Source organism: Diceros bicornis, chromosome X (assembly GCF_020826845.1).
Source record: "Diceros bicornis minor isolate mBicDic1 chromosome X, mDicBic1.mat.cur, whole genome shotgun sequence".
Classification (NCBI taxonomy): Eukaryota; Metazoa; Chordata; class Mammalia; order Perissodactyla; family Rhinocerotidae; genus Diceros; species Diceros bicornis.
The window spans coordinates 20,950,001-20,968,035 of NC_080781.1; the positions used below are offsets into that span (position 1 = coordinate 20,950,001).

The 18,035-nt window shown below is 38.7% G+C and overlaps 1 protein-coding gene across 2 annotated transcripts in view; it reads left to right on the top strand.

The window, feature by feature from the left end:
- Positions 1–18,035, top strand: part of POLA1 (DNA polymerase alpha 1, catalytic subunit) — a 281,703-nt gene that overhangs the window by 216,498 nt on the left and 47,170 nt on the right. For both annotated transcript variants that reach the window (XM_058535594.1, XM_058535595.1), the window contains exon 36: positions 423–519. In XM_058535594.1, the coding sequence (XP_058391577.1) occupies positions 423–519 (97 nt within the window). The remainder of the gene's footprint in view (positions 1–422; positions 520–18,035) is intronic.

Here is an 18,035-nt window from a genome sequence, read left to right on the forward strand (position 1 = left end):
TATAGCAGTATATGTTAAACAGTTTTCAGAAATTGTTTAACTTCCTGCTAGCATGGACAGGTCCCAGTTAGGAAGCACAGTACCACTTTTCCCAATTAACAGTGCAAATTGTCAAGGGTGCATAGGAATTTGCAATTTGACAAAATCAGTTTTTTGACAGCAGGGGTAATCAGTCTGCAGCTTCGCAAGTAGTAATCTATGATCGAAGTGGCAGGGTTTATTCTGAATTATGAAAGGTATGTATGCTGTATGAGGAGGACAAACCATTAGTGTGATTCTTTCCTTCTTATTCACGCTCCTTTTTAAAAACAAAAGCTGCTTGATATGGAAGTTGAAATTAGGGAATACACTCTGTTGAGAATGATCTCCATCGCTCCCCACTCCCCAATAGTAGTATTCATTTATTTTCTGTTATATTGCAGTATTCTGACAAGTCCCTGTACACCCAGCTGTGCTTTTACCGGTACATTTTTGATGTGGACTGTGCACTGGAGAAACTTATTACCGATCATGAGAAAGGTACGTTAAAATACTGTAATTACCTTTGACTTTAAAGTAGAAATTTGCATCATAAAAGCCAGACCTACTGTGTCAGGCTGTTCACGCAGCATCACACCGCTGTCTCAGAAGCAGGTCGTGGGGGCTGTTGTGAGCACAGGCATCCCCTGCATGAGGGGCGGCGGCATAGGAATCCCCAGCTTTGGCCCCCACAGCCTGTCTCACATTGTTCTCTATTAAAGCAGGGCTTTGGGGGAGGAACAGTACAAAAAGGACTCTTTAAATGCTATATTTTGAAAATGCTATTTTCTATAGAGTTTAGTAATTGTAATAAAGTAAGCATAGGCAACGTGATCATTGGACCTACAAAAACCAGATATTACCACAAAAAAATAGACCTGGAGTGTGTCTCTGCTGTTCTCTAAAAGCCTAGGTTCATTTTGAAAGAGAGGGATGGGGTGGAGTTCTTTTATTGACTCCATCCTAAGAGAGCGTATAGGCGCCTCACCCCAGATGATCAGGTGCTGCCTGTAACCCTCACACAAGATTTGCCGGCACTGTGGGGCTTAATGGGTCTGGGAAAAGCTTTGTTACATAACTTAAAGTATTTGAAAATGTCGTGACAAGTGCATGGTTTTTTTTCTCCTCCCTGAAAATCACATTGACAACTTTTCTGTTACCTGTAAAAAATAAAAAAGGCAAATTTACACATTTTCCTTATTTGTTACCTACAGAGTGTTTATGTTGTTTGTCGGTGAATATCAATTCAACATTTTGTTGGTCGGTATTAGGACTGGAGGCAACCACAAGGGCATATAGAAACCTACAAATATTGCTGGATTTTCTCACATAAGAATCCCCCTGCTGCCCTTAATTTGATCTTAACTGTTTTCAGTTCTAGTCATAATTGACTTCAGTTTTTCCATCTATGAGATAGGCTAGAAATTATTTTTTTTAAATGCCTTGACTTATTTGGTTTTGCTGTCCTTGGATATAAAACATTTTATGACTGATGGAGGACTTACTTGGACTATCTTCACAGCATATTTTCAGTAAATTAGTAAAATTTGTATAGAGAAAAAAATTCCTTCTGTCCATTAATAACTAAGTTTTTGAACTTCCATTCGTGGCTAACGTCTAGTCCATATTTACTTGCCACGTCGTTAATAGCTGTTTCTCTTTTACCCCCAAGGACCTTTCCTTAGAGGCGTTCTGAGTTGACAGATTTAAGTACTGTTTCTCTGATGAGTACACTGTCTATCTCTGTCATATTTATTACTTGTTTCTGGGAATCGTTGTATTAGAACTTTCTCTCCCTTTACTTCTTTCTGAATCTAGCCATCCTAGATTGTTCCCTAGATGTTCTTAGACTCCAAAAGGATAGATTCCTCTTCCAGACATCTCCAAAATTCTTACCTGAGAGACAGAATCAGTCGTTCATGATCAGCAGTTTTCAAAAGTCCGGTGACTCTTGGAGTCGTGTAGGAGTGATCTGGAAAGTCACTGGAGACTCAGCCCAGCTTTTTAGAGAACATCGAAGAGTGTACACTGCTCTCCTGGGAAATAAGAGGGAATAGAGTAGCCACTTGGAAGCTTCTTGCTTGGCAAAAGGGGAGAAGTATTGGCAGAATCTGTACACTCACAGTATTTACTGTAGTTCCATTTCACGAGTTTAAGAATCGGGACACTTTTTTTGTCGTTTGCTTCTAATAAATACACTCTCCAGGAATTCAGGGTCAAAACGGCACTAAGCAAATTATTGATGGGTTCTTTTACATGTCAGAAGGCTAAAGAAAATGAAGCAAGAGAAGGATATGAAATGTATGTGTGTGACATAAGGAACTTCATGAAATGTTTCAAGTCTTATTTATGGAATTTTAATTATTGAAAGTATTTTTCCTTTGAGCTTCCGTCTGCTTATTTATTATTCCTAACTTACAATTTAGGAATGAGTGAATTATCTGAAATTTACTTGCTCAGAGTGTTTTCAGATCATTCAGTAATGCCAAGTGGTGTTAGAGTATTTGTTAGTGGTGGGATATAAACTGAAACTCTGGTCATGCTACCTGTGGTCCAAGAGCAGAGGTTTCCTAACAAGCGACATTTGATAAGTCACCTGGGAGCATATAAAAATCCAGATCCGTGGATCCTGCACCCAGAGAGTCTATTTCAGAAGGTGTGAGGTAGAGCTTAGGAAGCTCTACTTTTTAGGAAAAGTCCCCCCAGGTAATTCTCACGTGCAGCCAAGTTTGAGAACCTCTTCTCCTGGGCACTGTGAACAGATCATTTGAATGGTTTCTAAATAAAAGAGAATTGAATACAGATTGTAGTCCATAAGGAACAGTAGGAGAATAAGAATAGTCTTATGGTCCATAGGGTAACAATTATAGGGGAAAATTCCATAAATGTAAATTAATGTAACATATATAAAATTCACTTCTCACTTTAAAAGTTGGAGTGAAATACTCTCTTTTGATGTGCTATTCAAGGGAGGCTTGCTATAAAAATGAATTGAAAATCTGTGGGATCCAGAGGGCAAATGTATTTATTCAATTTGGACCAAGGCCAGAACAGCAATAGACATTAACATCAAAAGTCCTGTGAAAAATGACAGTCGTTATACACAGTTATATTATTGAGAATGGAATCTAGGTATCGTCTGTCAACAAGTGCCCTGGAACTGGCGTGTGAAGTATTGACCATAGATTCTCCTTTACTATCAGTACCTAGCAACATTTCCTTCGCTGCGATTGTTTTACCATTTCCATTATGAAGCCCATATTTTAAGGGTTGTAACTGGATGGTGGTTTTAATTTTTGTTTGAAACTTGGCAATTTACTTGGAAAAAACACGTACAAATTATTTGAAAGTGGTTTATTTATTTTTATGATGAAAAGTAGCTCTTGTCAAAGCTTTTTCCTGTGCTTTGCTTTCAAATGAAGGTTTACAGGCCATTAGTCCATAATGTGAATTAACCCCATTTGGTATTTTTCCCTTTCCTTTAAAATGGTAAGGACTGTTATTCACTTTGGTGAAATGTTTACTGCATATTCACTGTAACTACATAACATTTTAAAAATCTTATTTCTGTGGGACTTTGGCATTATTGTTATAACTGCTCCAGAGTGTACACAGATGGCATAATAGATCCAAAGGAAGTTTTAGAGGAACATAGTAGCAATATATGAAGTAAAAACTCCATTTCCACGATGCCAGCACATAATTTGACTGCCTCATCCCACGGGGCCTTGGCCTGAGTGGGGATAAGTGATCTTCAGTTTGAGGGAGACATGAATCAGTTCAAATCTTTGCCCAATTGTCTAAATTAAGTCTGCTTAAAAATGCAGGAGGAAAAAGAGTCTCTTAATTTTTCTCAGTTGAGCCTTTTTTGTTTGTTTGTTCAACAGCGCTAAAAACAATACATATATATTTCCTATTGTGTGTTGAGCGCCATCCCAGATGTCAGAAACAAAGAAGGCCAATGCTCCCTACCCTGAAGGGGCTTAAGAGTCCATTGGAGACAGACAGATTCAGCAGCAGCTAAGTGTAATAAGCCACTGATCTGGTCAAATTGTCTTGGGAGCAAAGAAAAGGAGCTACTAACTGTCCTTTTTTTTAATAAACTTTATTTTTTAGAGCAGTTTTAGGTTCACAGCAAAATTGAGGGGAAGATACAGAGTTTTCCCATATGCCCCCTGCCCCTACACATGCACAGTCTCTCCCATCATCATCATCTCCCACCAGAGTGGGACATTTCTTAAAACTGATGAACCTACATTGACCCATCATTATCACCCACAGTCCATGGTTTACCGTAGGGTTCACTCTTGGTGTTGGACATTCTGTGGGTTTGGACAAATGTATGACATGTATCTACCCTTATAGTATCATACAGGGTAGTTTCCCTGCTCTAAAAATCATCTCTGTTCCCCCTACTTATCCCTCCCTCCCCCCAACCCCTGGCAACCACTGATCTTTATACTATCTCCATGGTTTTGCCTTTTCCAAAATGTCATATAGTTGGAATCATACAGTGTGCAGCCATTTCAGATTGGCTTTTTTCACTTGGTAAGATGCATTTTAGGTTTCTTCCGTGTCTTTTCATGGCTTGATAGCTCATTTCTTTTTAGTGCTGTATAATATTCCATTGTCCAGGTGTACCACAGTTTATCTATCCATTCATGTAATGAAAGACGTCTTGGTTGCTTCCAAGTTTGGGCACTTATGAATAAAGCTGCTATAAACATCCATGTGCGGATTTTTGTGTGGACATAAGTTTTCAACTCCTTTGGATAAGTACCAGCACAATTGCTGGATCGTATGGTAAGAGTATGTTTAGTTTTGTAAGAAACTGCCAAACTGTCTTCCAGAGTGGCTGTAACCATTTTGCATTCCCACCAGCAGTGAATGAGAGTTCCTGTTGCTCCACATCCTCACCAGCATTTGGTGTTGTCAGTGTTCCGGATTTTGATCAACCTAGTAGGTGTATGGTGGTATCTCGTTGTTGTTTTAACTTGCATTTCCCTGATGACATATGATGTGGAGCACCTTTTCATATGCTCATTTGCCATTTGTATGTCATCTTTGATGAAGTGCCTTTGGCCCATTTTTTAAATCAGGTTGTTTGTTTTCCTATTGTTGCGTTTTAAGAGTTCTTTATGTATTTTGGATAACAGTCCTTTATCAGATGTGTCTTTTGCAAATATCTTCTCCCAGTCTGTGGCTTGTCTTTTCATTCTCTTGAACACTAATTGCCTTTTCACGTTAATGTTTGATCTTTATTCCTAAAACAAAAAAAAAGGAAATACTTTTTTTCTGTTTCTGTTCTCTCTTACCAGATGCTTATCTCCTCTTAGTCTGTGTCAGCTATTTGTAGTAGGATGGTGTATTAGTCTGCTATGCCTGCCATAACCAACTACCACAGTCTGGGTGGCTTAAACAACAGAAATGTATTTCCTGACAGTTCTGGAGGCTGGAAGTCTGAGATGAAGGTGTTGGCAGGGTTTGTTTCTTCTGAGGTATCTCTCCTTTGCTTGAAGAAGGCCATTTTCTCTCTGTCCTCACATGGTCTTTCCTCTGTACTGTCTGTGTCCTAATCTTTTCTTCTTATAAGGACACCAGTCCTATTGGATTAGGGCCCACCCTGATTACCTCATTTTAACCTAATTACCTCTTTAAAGGACCTATATCCAAATACATTCACATTCTGAGGTACTAGGGGTTAGGACCTCAACCTCCCTTCAGTATGAATTTTGGGGAGACACAATTCAGCCCGTAACAGATGGTCTTTTTGGTGAATTTTTTTATAAACCCCTGTGAACATGTTGCATTTGTGTCTGCCCGAATTGAAACACCAGGATTTAGGAGTCTGTATTGAAAAAAGGAATTGGAGCTAAAGCATAAAGCTTAGCGGAAAAGATGGCAATTTAACCTTGGCCTTATGAAAAACATCTGTTAGGAAGCCCAGCTTCTTAACGGTGTCTCTTTAGGCCTAGAAGGACTATGCTTCAGGTCACCCCTGTTCCTTGCAAAGGGATAGGGTGGCCTCGAGTGCCACAACCTACTGAGCAGCACCTGCCAAGGTTGCTCTGCTCCTCGCTCCTCTCTGCCAGGTGAAATCAGTCTCACAGTCACTTCCCCTCTTGAGCTTTGTTCTCACCTGCTTGCTTTACTTGTTGTTTCTTCAAGTTTTCTTTCTTGTTATTTTCGCTTTTCTTCTGTCTTTCTTTATGCCTAATGGTAACATCTATAGACATTTGTTGTTTCTGTTACTGTCACCCAGGACTAGGCTGTCCCTTTCTAAGATGCTTTATCGTTTCCTGCTGTCCTTTCAGATGTCTAACATAGGTCCTCACAACAGCCCTGTGAGGTAGCAGTGGATTGTGCCCCATTGCATTGATGAAGAAATTGAGTTACGTAATATAAGCTTCCTTCCTTTGCATTCCCATAACACCCTGTGAGTGCCCTTCTCGTAGGACTTGTCCTGAATTGTTTTGTTTGACTTTCTCTTCCACTGAGTTCATTGAGGCAGAGGGTTGTATCTTGTTAATCTGTGCTTTGCCTGCTGGAGCCAGCTCACTAAATTTTTGTCGAATGAATTCTTAGTGGAAAATTAGCTCACACAAGCAATTTCAAGAATTTTGGAGGAATTAGTCCTAGGAAACAGTTCTATCCATGAATGGAGGGCAATGTGCAGTAAAATTCTAGAAGTTTCTATATTACTTGGCTTGACTCAGGTGTGCCATAAATTAATGTCACTGAAGTCCCTGGACATTTTCAGATTTAATATCTGTCATTTCAGCTCTTTGCAAGTGATACTGAAGACAAGTGACGTTATAGATGCCAAATTTGAATTGAATCAAAAGAATGTCAAGTCACTTAACTAGTGAGTGAGCCTAGCCGACTGCCCCTCACCCACACTGCCACAGGGTCTTTTTCTCTGCTCACCATCAGCTTAAATAGTTACACTCATGATGTGGTAATAATTGTATTACTGTGGGAAATGGGGGCCCAAAAGAGAGGCAACAGCTAGTACTGAAAAAGGAAGGAATCTTAAAAAGTGATGTGTTTTTTTAGCCAGAAAAATAAGAGTTTTATGGAAGAAATTATATGCCTTATTGTATATGGGAATTTGGAGATTTCTGAGGGTCTCAAGACAGGTCCCTTTTCAATGTTAAATATTTCTACTATATTTCCTGAACTGCTAAAGTGAAAGGCAGGAGAGTTTTATCATTGGTAGAAGTACTGAAATAAAAGTGGCAAAGAACCCCTGGAGTCCTCTCTAAGCCAGTTGACATTGTTAAAATTTATTTTGTTAAATCATCACATGGCATTAAGATGACAACTATGTCAGAGAGACCCTATCTGGTCCAGTTCTTCTTATATCACTTTTTTAAGCCACTAGGTTATTCTACTGAAAAAATTCTTGTTGAAGTTTAGAAATGAGCCTTTTCTCGGGGCCGGCCCGGTGGCTTAGTGGTTAAGTGCACGCTCCGCTGTTGGCGGCCCGGGGTTCGGATCCCGGGCGTGCACCGACGCACCGCTTCTCCGGCCACGCTGAGGCCATATCCCACATACAGCAACTAGAAGGATGTGCAGCTATGACATACAGCTATCTACTGGGGCTTTGGGGGGAAAAAATTTAAAAAAAAAAGAAATGAGCCTTTTCTCTGTTTTTAATAACTAATAACAGGTAAAGCACACACAAAACAATTCACACCTACCAAATATATATAAAAGTCAAGATAGAAAGTCACTTAAGCACTGACTCGCTCTTCTTAAAATTATATTTTTTACAATTGTGAAAAACAATTTTCTTTAGAAACATAGATTTTGAAATGGGTAACTTACACTCCATTTTCCTTTTCATTTTCTTACAAATAAAAAATGTTCTGAGGTGGGTTTGTTTTTAACTATTCCTTTGATTAGTTTAAGTGAATTTTTGTCATAGGGGACTAACATGGCAGTTCAGAACGTAGCTATCTGTTTATGATTAGGAAGTGACTGTAGAAACACATAAAGAATTTTGATAGGGCTGGCCCTGTGGCTTAGCGGTTAAGTGCGCTCCGCTACTTAAGTAAGTAAGCACTTACTTAAGTGCTCCACTACTGGCGGCCGGAGTTCGGATCCCAGGCATGCACCGACGCACCGCTTCTCCGGCCATGCTGAGGCCGCCTCCCACATACAGCAACTAGAAGGATGTGCAACTATAAAATACAACTATCTACTGGGGCTTTGGGGAAAAAAAGGAGGTGGATTGGCAGTAGATGTTAGCTCAGAGCCAGTCTTCCTCAGCAAAAAAAAAAGAGGAGGATTAGCATGGATATTAGCTCAGGGCTGATCTTCCTCACAAAAAAAAAATTTTTTTGATAATAGAAAAGTGGCTCATATAATTCTGAACTTCTGGGGGGTTTTGTTGTCCTTATGATTGGATATTACATATGGTTTTAATCTTTAATGACTTAGGGAAATACTAACAATATAATGTTAAAGTCCAAAACTAAGTAACCATTATGATTCTAATTTGTAGTTTATATGCAAGGTGGAAAAATTAGTAAGAAACACTAGAATTGCTTACAGTTGTTATCTCTGGGTGGATTATAGATAATTTTTATTTTCTCCTTTATACTTGTATGTACTTTCTGAGTTATAATCTGGGCATGTACTGCTTTTATAACAAGAAATTAGAAGCACTGAAATATTACAAAGAAATAATTATTCAAATAATTTAGTGGTTGAGGGAGAAAATAGCGTACAGATGAACACAAACCAGCTTTTTCCTCCATGCGTTTTTTTGCAAGTCAAACCTAAGACCTTCTTACTCAAAGTGTGATCAGTATACCAGCAGCATAGGCATCACCTGGGAGCTTGTTAGAAATGCACAATATCAGGCCCTCCCCAAACCTACTGCATCAGCATCTGCTTTTTAACAAGATTCCCAGGTGATTCGTAGGCACATTAAAGTTTGAGAAGCACTGATCTAAGGCACTCTTTCCTCTTAATAACTAAAGTCTACTTCCATTTTATTCATCCGTTGGTTGATTAGGGCCATCCTTTTGGCAAAACTCTAAAATGAGAGAAATGTGAAGACTACAGAAGGTTCATCCAGGTTTAAGGTAGAATTGGTGTGACAGCCTGGTCTTTTGAAATAAATTCTGTAATTAGGCTTAAAAATGTAGTGGCCTGACAAGGGCTAGAAGGGGGGAAAGGCAAGAAAGCATGAGTTCTTCCACTTTGTTTCTTCTTAACTAGAAGGAACAAGGGAGAAGTAAATTAGGATTTCAAAATGGCTTTTAGCTTCTCAAGATTAGTGGCTTCTAAAAGAGAACTGGAATGTAGTTCTACACCCGCTTCATGTAAGGGCTGCTCTATATGTGCCCAGAGTCAAGTTTCACCCAGTCACCATGTTCTGGGCCTCATGACAACGTTGATTTAGCACATTTGTAAAGATTTCAAGGCACTGAACTAGAATCTTTTTGAAAGGAAAACAAGATTCTGTGTCTTGTATTTTGCTACTAAAATGTTTACTTTGGAATTTACTTTTCCCACTGTTGCTCACTTTTCTGTTCTATTTTCATGCTCAGTGCAAGAATGACAAAGTTGATATTTTCCAGTTGCAGCATGGAGCCACTTCATATTGCTTTGTCTTTCTCTCTGTATACTGCCAGTTTTGTTTTTGTTTTGTTTTTTAACTAAAGATGACTTTACAATGTGACAAAAGAGAAACCACATTCTCTGGGAAATTGTTACTGTAGTTGCTTTGCCCATAAGTGGAGGTGTCTTGTCTCTGTACATTGTCTGTGATCGTCTTTAGGAGGGCTAAAGTAGTATATGCAAGTTGCCATGTATTTGAGCAACAAACTTCTGGATTCTAATAACATGCCTTTGGGGCCGGCCCGGTGGCGCAAGCGGTTAAGTGCGCGCGCTCCGCTGCGGCGGCCCGGGGTTCGCTGGTTCGGATCCCGGGTGCGCACCGACGCACTGCTTGGTAAGCCATGCTGTGGCGGCGTCCCATATAAAGTGGAGGAAGATAGGCACAGATGTTAGCCCAGGGCCGTCTTCCTCAGCAAAAAAAAGAGGAGGATTGGCGGATGTTAGCTCAGGGCTGATCTCCTCACAAAAAAAATAATAATAATAATAATAACATGCCTTTTCTTTAGGCCCATTTATGCAAATATGCAGTCAACTTTTATACTTTTGTGTACAAATGGACTTACAGACATGCTGTGATGACAGATATATTATTAGTTTTATAAAATCCTTTCCTATTACACCTTTTCAATGGGCAAGTTCCTTGTCCCTTTTGTAGTGACAAGTACGGCAACACAAACAAGGACACCGATGTTGCAGTATCTAGGTGATAATGCTGTGGTTGATGGTCTTCATTTGCGAAACATGTTGTCATTTCTTGAGTGTTGAGAGTAGGAAATACCTGATAAGATTTTTTCGTGTACTTTTTAAAAATATACTTCTATCACCAATGAGGGAAAAAATATTAAACAATTTTCAAGCAGTTAGACCATAATGTGAGCTAATCACTTTATTTTGAAGAAAAGTATTTTTAAACAGTTGAGCTAGTGAATTTACTTTTAAAATGTATTGTGCTTACACAGTAGATGGTTTTATTTCCATGATGTTTTTTACTACATAATTATACATCTTAATTACGTAATTACTATCATAATTATTATGTAATTGCATGTACTTCCACTAATTACAAAATCAGGAAGTGTAATTATCTAGTAAAAACTTTATGAAATTTCATGCACTAAAAATTACTTAAAAGGCTATTCCAGTGGTCTGCTGGAAGGCTTTCCATGGTTAGTCTTAGTCCTGATTTTAGTTTAGAATTTGAACCCATAGGCCAGGACAAGAAAGACAATTACAAGCAGACAGACCAACGCTAAACTGAGTATTGTGATACAGGTAAGGTGGCCTCTGTTCCTTATGAGTTAAACCAGGGAGCATTTGAATTTCTTTGTGATTTTGGAGTTGTGGTAAGAATAATGTCTTATGTTTGAAGTAGGTATCACAGAAACTGTCGATGGAAAGGGCAGTTCTTTCTTAGGAAATAATTGATTAATAGAATTGACAATCAAGGCATTTGGGTTGCAGAACAGCTAGGCCTTCTATAATTCTATAAAATGTGAATGGCTTATTTAGCTATCTCTGCCCTTAAAAGCAAAATAATAATAACAATATTTAAAATTCTGTTTTCTTAGTTTGAAGAGGGCTTGCCCCCCCCCAGTTCGTGTTTATATTTGCTAAGATAGAAGCAAACATATCCAAAGAGCATAATCTTTTTCTACTACTACTTGATGTCAAAAGCAGCTTTTGAGACATAAGCATACACACACAAACATGTAACATCAGACCCTAAATAAAAACAGAAGGTTTAATTCAATAAAGCTATGATGCCTTTACCATTCAAAACGACATACAAATTGCACAGTGAAACAATAGTCATGACAGCAAATTAGATATGACATCTAAATTACACTACAAAGAAAAATCCCAGAACCATTTTTGGTCTGTAGGAGTCTATTTTAGCCCCGGTTTAAAACCCAGTATAGAGGCTGCTTTATTGTCTAAGTAGGGTAATGTTGTAGAAGACTAATTGGAGGTTGGTTGAATTAATTGCAGATTAATTAGGAGGAAAGGGCTTATAATACTTATGGCAGAGAAGAGAGTAGATCCTTTTAAGTATCATGATAGAATGTACCATAAGTTTCAGGAGTATTAAATTATTGATATTTGTGTAACATCTATAATAATCTGTTAGAACATGACCTAAATAAAGCACTTGGGGTTAGATATAGTTATCCTAAATTTTCTTCCCCTCAAAATTAGTGCTTTTCACTAGAAATGTATTGAATCAGCCACTTAAAATGTATAACAGTTACTTCTTTTAAAAATGCAGCCTTAAACATTAAAAGGTCTGTAGTCTTGAAAGCAGATGATATTCCTTTTTTTTTCTTAAATCTTTCTAAAGAAGCACTCTTTGTGGTTTTATCAGTTATTGACTTTTTGATGCCAGCTAATATTTGTAGTAAATGTGGCTTTTTTTAAAAAAGTCAGTGAAAGATACAAAAACACCAGCCCTACTTGCTTCAAGCAAATTAGAGGATTTATAGTCACCCAGAATTGTTTCATGCTCTCAGAGATATTTGGGATTTAAACAGGTTTAGTCTGACTCTGGCATTTTTCTCTAGTAGTTTGGGATTATTTTTAAATTGCATATTCTTTTCCTCTTGGGAATCTTCGCTCATTTCCTTAGCCCAGAATTTAATGTCTCCATCATTTATTTACCTTAATTCTGTTGTGATAACGTTTCTTCTCAGAAGTGTTCACACTCCCTCCATGAGACAGGACTTGCCTCTTGTGCATCTTCTTAATCTTTTGTTTTTTACCAATTGTATGTGCCATATCAGAATAGCCTTTAACGGTTAAAAGTTGTGTCTTTGCTTAGACCTCGCCTTTCCAATTACAGTGCAGATTTAATTTTTAAACTGACTTAATGTTTAAATGGACTGAGTTTTTTGGTTTCGTTTTGCTTTGCTTTCTTGCTTTTCATATAAATTAGCATATGTTTTGATGATCCTCTGTAATTCTTTAAACTTTTCATAATTATCTAAGGGAATCAACCTTAACTTTTGAAGTTTAATCGTGTCCTTGTGGTCTCCAGTTACCCGGTAGCCCCAGGCCCAGATCGGGTGTTGATTTGCACGTGATTAGTCAGTGCCCAATTATGATTTTATGCTGTACTATCATGTCCATATAACTACCCCTCATATACAAAGAAAACTCATCATCAATTTGACTCATTCTTAGAGTAGTTCTTCCTATAGTTGTCATGAATTTATTCAGATCCATCAGCAGTCTCTCTTACCTTGTGGCCAACAGAACTGTAACTAGATGCAATTAGCTGCCTGTCATTGAATTCAATTGAATTAACATTGATTGCATTCTCTCCATGTAAAGGCCCTGGGAAACCTTTCTCCCCTTGGTCTGTGAGCCCTGCTACCCTCGCACCATCCCTTAGAGCTTAAGGCTTAAACCAGCTGTGCTCTCAGAAAGATAGGTTTGCCGGCTAATTTTAAACACTGATGTACTGTTCTTGTTTTAAGAAATTATTGTAAAACCAAACTCACAAATAAGATAACAAAACCAGGTCTGTGTGTAAGTCTGGTTTTCTCTTTCTCCCTTCTTCGTGTCCTGCCCCCCCAAATTCATTCAGCAAGTGTTTGTTGAGCCTCTCTGCCTTGTGTGATATGTAAAGGGCACAAGTATAAGCAAGACTTGGTTCCTGCTTTAGAGGTAATAATACTTCTCATCATTTTCTTGTTCATGCAGTCACTCTCTAAGCACTTACTTTTTATAGGGCTTTACTTTTTATGGAGAATATTCGCATCCATTATCTTTTACTTTTCCCATTGGAGAGAGGGAGTTGACATTTTTCAGATGAAGAAACAACCTCAAAGAGATGAAATGACCCTCCTGAGGTAGCAAAGCTGAGGAGTGTGAGAGCCCAGCGTTCTTTCTGCTATGTGACAGCTGCCCTGTTCCTTAGTCTAGTAGGGAAACTTCAACTTGAAGGCAAAGAACTCTAATAGAAGGGAATGGTGTGAAGTGCTGCAGGATCTCTGCATATAGCTCAGGGAAGGATTCCTGATGGGGATGGAATCGAAGTTGAGCCTTGGAGAATGGATGAGATTTTAATAGGCACAGTGATAGTCATGTAGTTTGAGATGAAGTTTTGTCTTTGTCACTATTCTGTAAGTGCTCTATTGCTTATCTAGCTTTTATAAATCAAAGAACCTCATTTGACAAATGCATGATGATTTTAAAACGTATCTGAATTGGAGGTTTAGTCAAAAAGTGCTTATTAAGAGGCTGGTTTATGCAGAGCTTTAAACCCAAGACTGGAAGCTGGAAGGCTGTTGTCTCTTCGCTCCCCACTGTAACCAGTGGTGGTACTTGGAAAGAATTTGACTCCTTCTGGCAGGATACATCTGTCAGAAGTGTATCAAAATGTTTTCCTATCTTAAATAATTTAACTCAGAATATAATAATGTAAGTATTTTGACGTGAAAATGTTACATACTGTGATATATCCACTTATCTTAAAACAGACGTCTTTAACTTTAAAAGAAAAAAGTATGGTAAGACAAAACAAAACAGAAATAGGAATTAAAAGAGTTGAATGACAGACTGAACTAGTTTTATTTAGAAGATAAAAATAAAGTCCTATTAGCATTATGACCATAGAATGTAAAAATGTTTTACTTGAAGCATGATTAATTTTTTACTATCATCATGGTGAAACTTTAGACAGATGCAGGACCTGTTTATGAAGTAAATGTTTGCTGCTCAAATAATTCCTGTGTTTTATTGGTATATTATATATTGTCTTACCAAAAAAAATGTAGTGCTGAAAAGTCAGTAAAATCCAAGATAAAAGAGAGGATCTGAACCTGAGCCTGTCCTCAGGAAATTGTTCAGCCGAGCGCACTGTGGTCTCTCTTAGTGAAGGCTTTATCACTTTTAACAAATGTGCCACAGTAAATTTATTAGTATGCTACAAAGAAATTTTCAAAATAATTAAGACTAAACTACACTTGTCAAAATAAATGAATGAAATACAATTTTGAATCATCTTTCTTCACTTATTACTCATTTGCATAATTCAGTAACTTACACAGGAGTCTTTCAGTCATTGGTGTGAATTAGCAAGGTTCTGCTATTCCTTGTTGTACGGGCGGGAGTTATGCTACCATGTAATTAGCTATTCCAGACATGGACTAACGGGAAATACCAAAGGGCACAGCAAAATCTAAAGAGACAAGGCAGGGAATCTAAAGACAAGAGACAATCAAAGACACCCAACAAACTCAAGCTGGTAGACCACAGGGAATTCTGAATGAAGCCTCTTAATTTATTTTGAGAATAAGAAATCAGTAGTATGAGAGAAATCTCAACAAGATTAGCTGACTAAGCCTACTTAAAAAAAATATCTCTATAGTGCATGGTGCGCCAGGTTAACCACTCCTGTTTGTTAGTCTGTATACAGCTCAACAAATAGCCGGCAAAGCCTTTCATGAGTATATAGTGGCTTTCCATTGAGGTTTTCACTCTTTGAAGGAGGTCGTTTATACCAATGAGATCTGTAGATGCAAATTGCTTTCCCTATATGTGAGGGGTCATTCTTTTCACAGCAGACTTGCTCATCTCTTTTATAGAGTTTTTGTTATTTTTCTGCGGCTCCCAAAGGAATGATGGGAATCACGCCCCCCACCCCCACCCCAGCCCCCCATCTAACTTAGCATCCAGATCTTTTCCCTCCAGCTCTGTGAAACTTTTGTGTGCTGATCTTTGGGAACAAAACAAGCTGTTGGCAGCAGCATTTAGCCCTAAATCAGGAAACTATTTTTTTCGTCTTTCAACCTGAAATATCATCGCTTTAGATTTGCCTCTCTTTCTCACCTAATTCTAAGGAAATCTTTCTCATTGCAGCAGTGTCACTGTAACATGCTAGGGCATGTGGGAAATTCTTGGAAGCAATGTCCTGAAAATGTCATTTTTAGTTTGGCTTCCAAATGATGTAAGCTCATAGGAACTAGAGGAACAGAGAACTGAAGGGACCAATTTGAGGGTTGGCTATGAAAACCTAACTTCTGATCCCATTACTGAAGTGGAGGGAAAGATATTTGTCTTCTGCCTAAGCTTTTAAAGAATCGTACAGACATTTGTAGGTTTTAGCCTGCAGTGTTTGGGAGTCCTAGAAAGAAGGAGTTTCAGGCACACTGTGTTAGCACTCTGTAAATATTTGTTATTTTGTTCCTCCTGCCAGCATTTGTTGAGCACCAAGGGCGCTGACCTGGTCTCCTGAAAGGCAATATAGGGTAGTGGTTAAAAGCCTGCACTCTGGAGCCAGAATGGCCGGTTCAAGTTTTGGCTTTCCGCCTCTTGCTAGATAAGTAACCTTGGGGTGTGTGACTTACCCCCGTGCCGCCTCATCTTTACAGCTGGAATGAGAATAGCGCCTGCCTCATGGAGTTCTAAATTAAACAGGATAATATGGAAGCAAGGCGACACGTAAAATGCCTAGAACAGGGCCTGGCACAGAGGAAGCATGCAATAAATGTCAGTTGGTTTTATTGAGAGTAACACATTATCCAAACCACTATTATAGTACTTAGTCTTATAGTTACTGTATCTGAATTGGTTTCTGTTTTGTTTTGTTCATATTTGTATCCCCAGCATCTAGTGCAACACCAGACATGTTAAAAGATTTGTTCTTATTTACTGAATGGTTACAGGATGAAAAAGGCATGGTCCCTACTCTCAAGGAGCTTCAAATCAATCTTGATAACTATTTTTTAGTTTTCTTATTTATTGAAATAGCACTCATGTCAGAAGTACATTAGAAAAGATGAATTTAATTCTCATTATCAGTACTAATGTAAGGGGTTGAAACACAAATAATCCACAAATCATTTCCATTTTGTTTAGATATGTTCCTTTGGTATGTGTTTCATTAATATTAAGCAATCAGTAATAACTGTTGGCTCTTTTCTAGGGAGGGTAAAAAAAATAGTTGTATTTGTGTACAGAAAGTCAGCCAAACCAAGTTCCCAGATCATGTACCTTTTAGCAGATTACTTCTTAAGTGTATCTTTTATACTCGTTAAAAAGACAGGTGCCCCGCTGCCACCGCCAGATATCTGATTCAGTAGGTCTGGGAGGGGGCCCCAGCGGCTGTGTATGTTAAAAAGCTCCGCATGTGATTCCAGTGCACACCCACAGAGTTGAGAATCTTGGAGTTAGTGAAACTCTTCAAACTTTAATATAGCTTCTTGTCAAATATGCATTACGGTTGACTTGGATATAGAAAGGGAGATTGGGTAGCATCTAGATAACAATTTAAATAGAGAGTAGGAAAATGAAGTCAAACCCATGAATTATTTCCTAGATAAAGGAATCATTTATGGTGCTATATGAGCTAATATAGCATCTGAGAATAAAGTGAAGGAAAAAACTGGGCTAGGGAAAAGTAAGCAAGAAGAAACTGTTTTCTGGTAATGAGTAAACGGAAGAAGAAATAAATGCAATTCAACAAAATTGACAATAAAGCACCTGTTATTTTCCCCATTAACTTACATCATAAAAGTGGGAAAGAGCTGCCATGGAGGGTGGGGAATCTTTGAGGAGGCTGGATGGGTAACTGTGAAGGTATTGAGGTAGAGGCTAACCCAACCCTGGCATTTAGGCACCTCCAGTTTGGGTTTCTGGGATCTCTCCCACCTCTTGTCCTCTTCTACTTACCTCAGGGCCCTGCCAGCCAGGTCCTAGTAGAAGACTTTTCTGTAGTTTCATATTGTTGCTTGTCTCCCAAGGGGTCTAGGACAGTCTAGTAGTCTGGGCGTCATGGTCATAGCTTGGGTTTACCTTGGATCTCGAGGCAGGAGAAAAAATAGCTTGGCTGACCTCACTTCCCAGCGTTGGAGTCTTGCAGCTAGAAAAGAGTCTCTGATCAGCCGTGTTTCTGGCTGTTGGATTTCAGATCACCCCCTTTTGCCTAGAAGGGTTGAGACGGCACCTCCGTGGCACCCACAGGTTAGACCCTTCATGGATCCCTGAGTGGGCCTTGACTCCACCATGGCTGCCTCCCTTGGTTCATGGGTTTCCCCTTCCTGCATTGCCCACCTCAACCCAGTCTCTTCCTTTTGGTATTCTGTTCATCCTTTAAGGCCTCCCAGCTAGAAGTGATCTCTTTTTTCCTCCAAACTCCTGCAGCTCTTAAGCACTGCCCCTCGTGCATTATAACTCTTTGAGGACAGGGCCATGCTTGATACGTTATTGTATATCTAATGGCAGCTTGGACATTATAGGAGCCTTATGAATGGTATGTGAAATTAATGTTTTCTAAGATACTTTATAGTAGAAACATAATACTTTATGATGTTTTATAGAATACTTTAATGTTCATAGAATACCTTTTGAGACTCCTCTCTTCTCTGCTATTTATTTCCCATAAT